The 2357-nt window shown below is 36.8% G+C and overlaps 1 protein-coding gene across 1 annotated transcript in view; it reads left to right on the forward strand.

Moving 5' to 3' along the window:
* The window catches only part of LOC107564762 (nephronectin-like), a 10508-nt gene that overhangs the window by 3261 nt on the left and 4890 nt on the right, over window positions 1-2357 (forward strand). Inside the window, exons 2-3 of the mRNA XM_016249914.1 lie at window positions 276-389; window positions 2154-2273. Of these exons, the coding sequence (XP_016105400.1) occupies window positions 317-389; window positions 2154-2273 (193 nt within the window). The 5' untranslated portion in view covers window positions 276-316. The remainder of the gene's footprint in view (window positions 1-275; window positions 390-2153; window positions 2274-2357) is intronic.

The following is a 2357-nucleotide window of genomic DNA, read 5'->3' on the forward strand; positions in this document are numbered from 1 at the left end:
GTGTGTGTGTGTGTGTGTGTGTGTGTGTGTGTGTGTGTGTGAGAGTGTGTGTGTGTGTGTGTGTGTCTGTCTGTCTGTCTGTCTGTCTGTCTGTCTGTCTGTGTGTTTATGTGCCTGTTTGTTAGTTTATGTCTGTCTGTCTGCATGTCTGTCAGTCTGTGTGTGTGTGTGTTTGTGTGTGTCTGTCTTTCTGTGTGTGTGTGTGTGTGTTTGTGTGTTTGTGTCTGTCTGTGTGTTAATGACTGCAGCAGTAATGACTGTGTGTTTGTGTGCAGATGTGAACGAGTGTGCGTTCAGGCCGTGTAAGTACAGGTGTATGAACACACCGGGCAGTTATAAATGCTACTGTCTCAATGGCTACATGATGATGGCTGACGGCACGTGTCGCAGTGAGTATTTCCAGTTACTTCCAGCAAACTAAAATGTGTGCCCTATTTTACACACTCAACATGCATTGATCACATTTATATAAATGTGGTATACTGTATATCATCTGTGATAACATGCTAAGTATTTTTTTTAAGAATGTGCGATCTGACATTATCAAGCATACCACAAAAACACAGAGAGAGAGAGTGCAGAGAGGTAAAAAAGCCTCTGTACGTCTTTTATATTTATATCTTTTAATCTATAACACGTGAAGAGTGCCATTTTTTGTTCTCTCCAGATTTCAGCATGATAACAAATTTAATATTTAATATTTTTTTATATATAACAAGTTTAAAGTTAGCACACAATATTGCCTGTTTTTGCTCAATTTCGTTAACGGATATAGTTCCAAACAAAGATCACAGCACAGTTTTGCATCTCTGAGCAACACAGGACGGTGTTTCCTTATTAAATGAATCAGCTTTTTGAATGAATCGGTTGAATGAATGATTCAGTGACTCTCTTATTAACACAGTCAAATGCTTCGTTCCTGAATGAATCCGCTGACTTGGTGGTTTTAATTTCACATTTCAACTATATTTTCATGTTTTAAATAATTTCAGATATCGGTATTCAACGTTTTATGTTTTAAACAAAACATTGTTTATGCATCTGTAACTGCATGTTAAATACATCCATGTCCCCTCTGAGATACTTTAAACTGTGTAAATACATCTAAATACCATTTCAGATGCAGACTCCAGAAATGTTTTCTTAGGCACTTAGAAGTCAAAAGATAAAAAACGTGAAATTTAATTTTGCATTCATTATATTCATATTTAGTTCTTAATTGTCATTAAAATAATGCAACAAAATAACACACAAATTCTTTAATTTTAAGGAATGTTCCAAAAGATTGTTTGAAGAAATTAATATTTGAGGTGAAATGTGAGCTGGATTATGTGAGATTCACTCACAACAATATTTAGTTCGACGCACATTAATGTCTTTATATTTTTATACATCATTCAGTCATAATTAGTGTTCAGTTCTTTCTATCCCTTACTGCACTCATGAAATGTTTCTTTGTAAATATGTTCAGTTTGTTGTACCAGATTGTATCCGAATGTGTATTTAAAGCTCTAAATGCTTCATAAACTCAAATCAAAACCTCTGTTGTTGATCATTGTGATTGATCTGATTGCAGCAGATTTAATGAATATTTAATTTTCCAAGGTGGTTATACATTTAGGTTATGAAAACATTATGGGAACATTGTTTTGAAAATGTTTCTAAAACGTTGAACGGTCCAGTTTTCTTGTCATGATGATAATGTTATTTAAAGGTTACAAATATGTTCCTTAAACGTTCTACTAATTGTATTTTTACCCAAAACATATCGTAAGGTTTATTAAGAATGTTAAACTGTCCAATTTTTTATGTGTTGTAATTAGAACGTTATTTAAAGATTACTAAAAATGTTTCTTAGAATGTTTAAGTACAAATAACATCACGAGGGTGTTCTGAGAATGCTGTTTACATCGTGATGGGAATGTATCAATCTCTCACTGTGTGTGTGTGTGTGTCTCTCTCTCTCTGTGTGTGTGTGTGTGTGTGTGTGAGTGTGTCTCTCTCTCTCTGTGTGTGTGTGTGTGTGTGTGTGAGTGTGTCTCTCTCTCTCTGTGTGTGTGTGTGTGTGTGTGTGAGTGTGTCTCTCTCTCTCTGTGTGTGTGTGTGTGTGTGTGTCTGTGAGTGTGTCTCTCTCTCTCTGTGTGTGTGTGTAGACGCTCGTACATGTGCGATGGCTAACTGTCAGTATGGCTGTGCGGTGATGAAAGGTGAGGTCAGGTGTCAGTGTCCGTCTCCAGGACTGCGTCTCGCTCCTGACGGCAGGACTTGTGTCGGTATGGATGCAGGATACACACACACACACACACACACACACACTCACACTCACTCACTCACTCACTCACTCACTCACAGACACT

This window comes from Sinocyclocheilus grahami, unplaced genomic scaffold, assembly GCF_001515645.1.
Source record: "Sinocyclocheilus grahami isolate Dianchi unplaced genomic scaffold, SAMN03320097.WGS_v1.1 scaffold959.1, whole genome shotgun sequence".
NCBI classification, from domain to species: domain Eukaryota; kingdom Metazoa; phylum Chordata; class Actinopteri; order Cypriniformes; family Cyprinidae; genus Sinocyclocheilus; species Sinocyclocheilus grahami.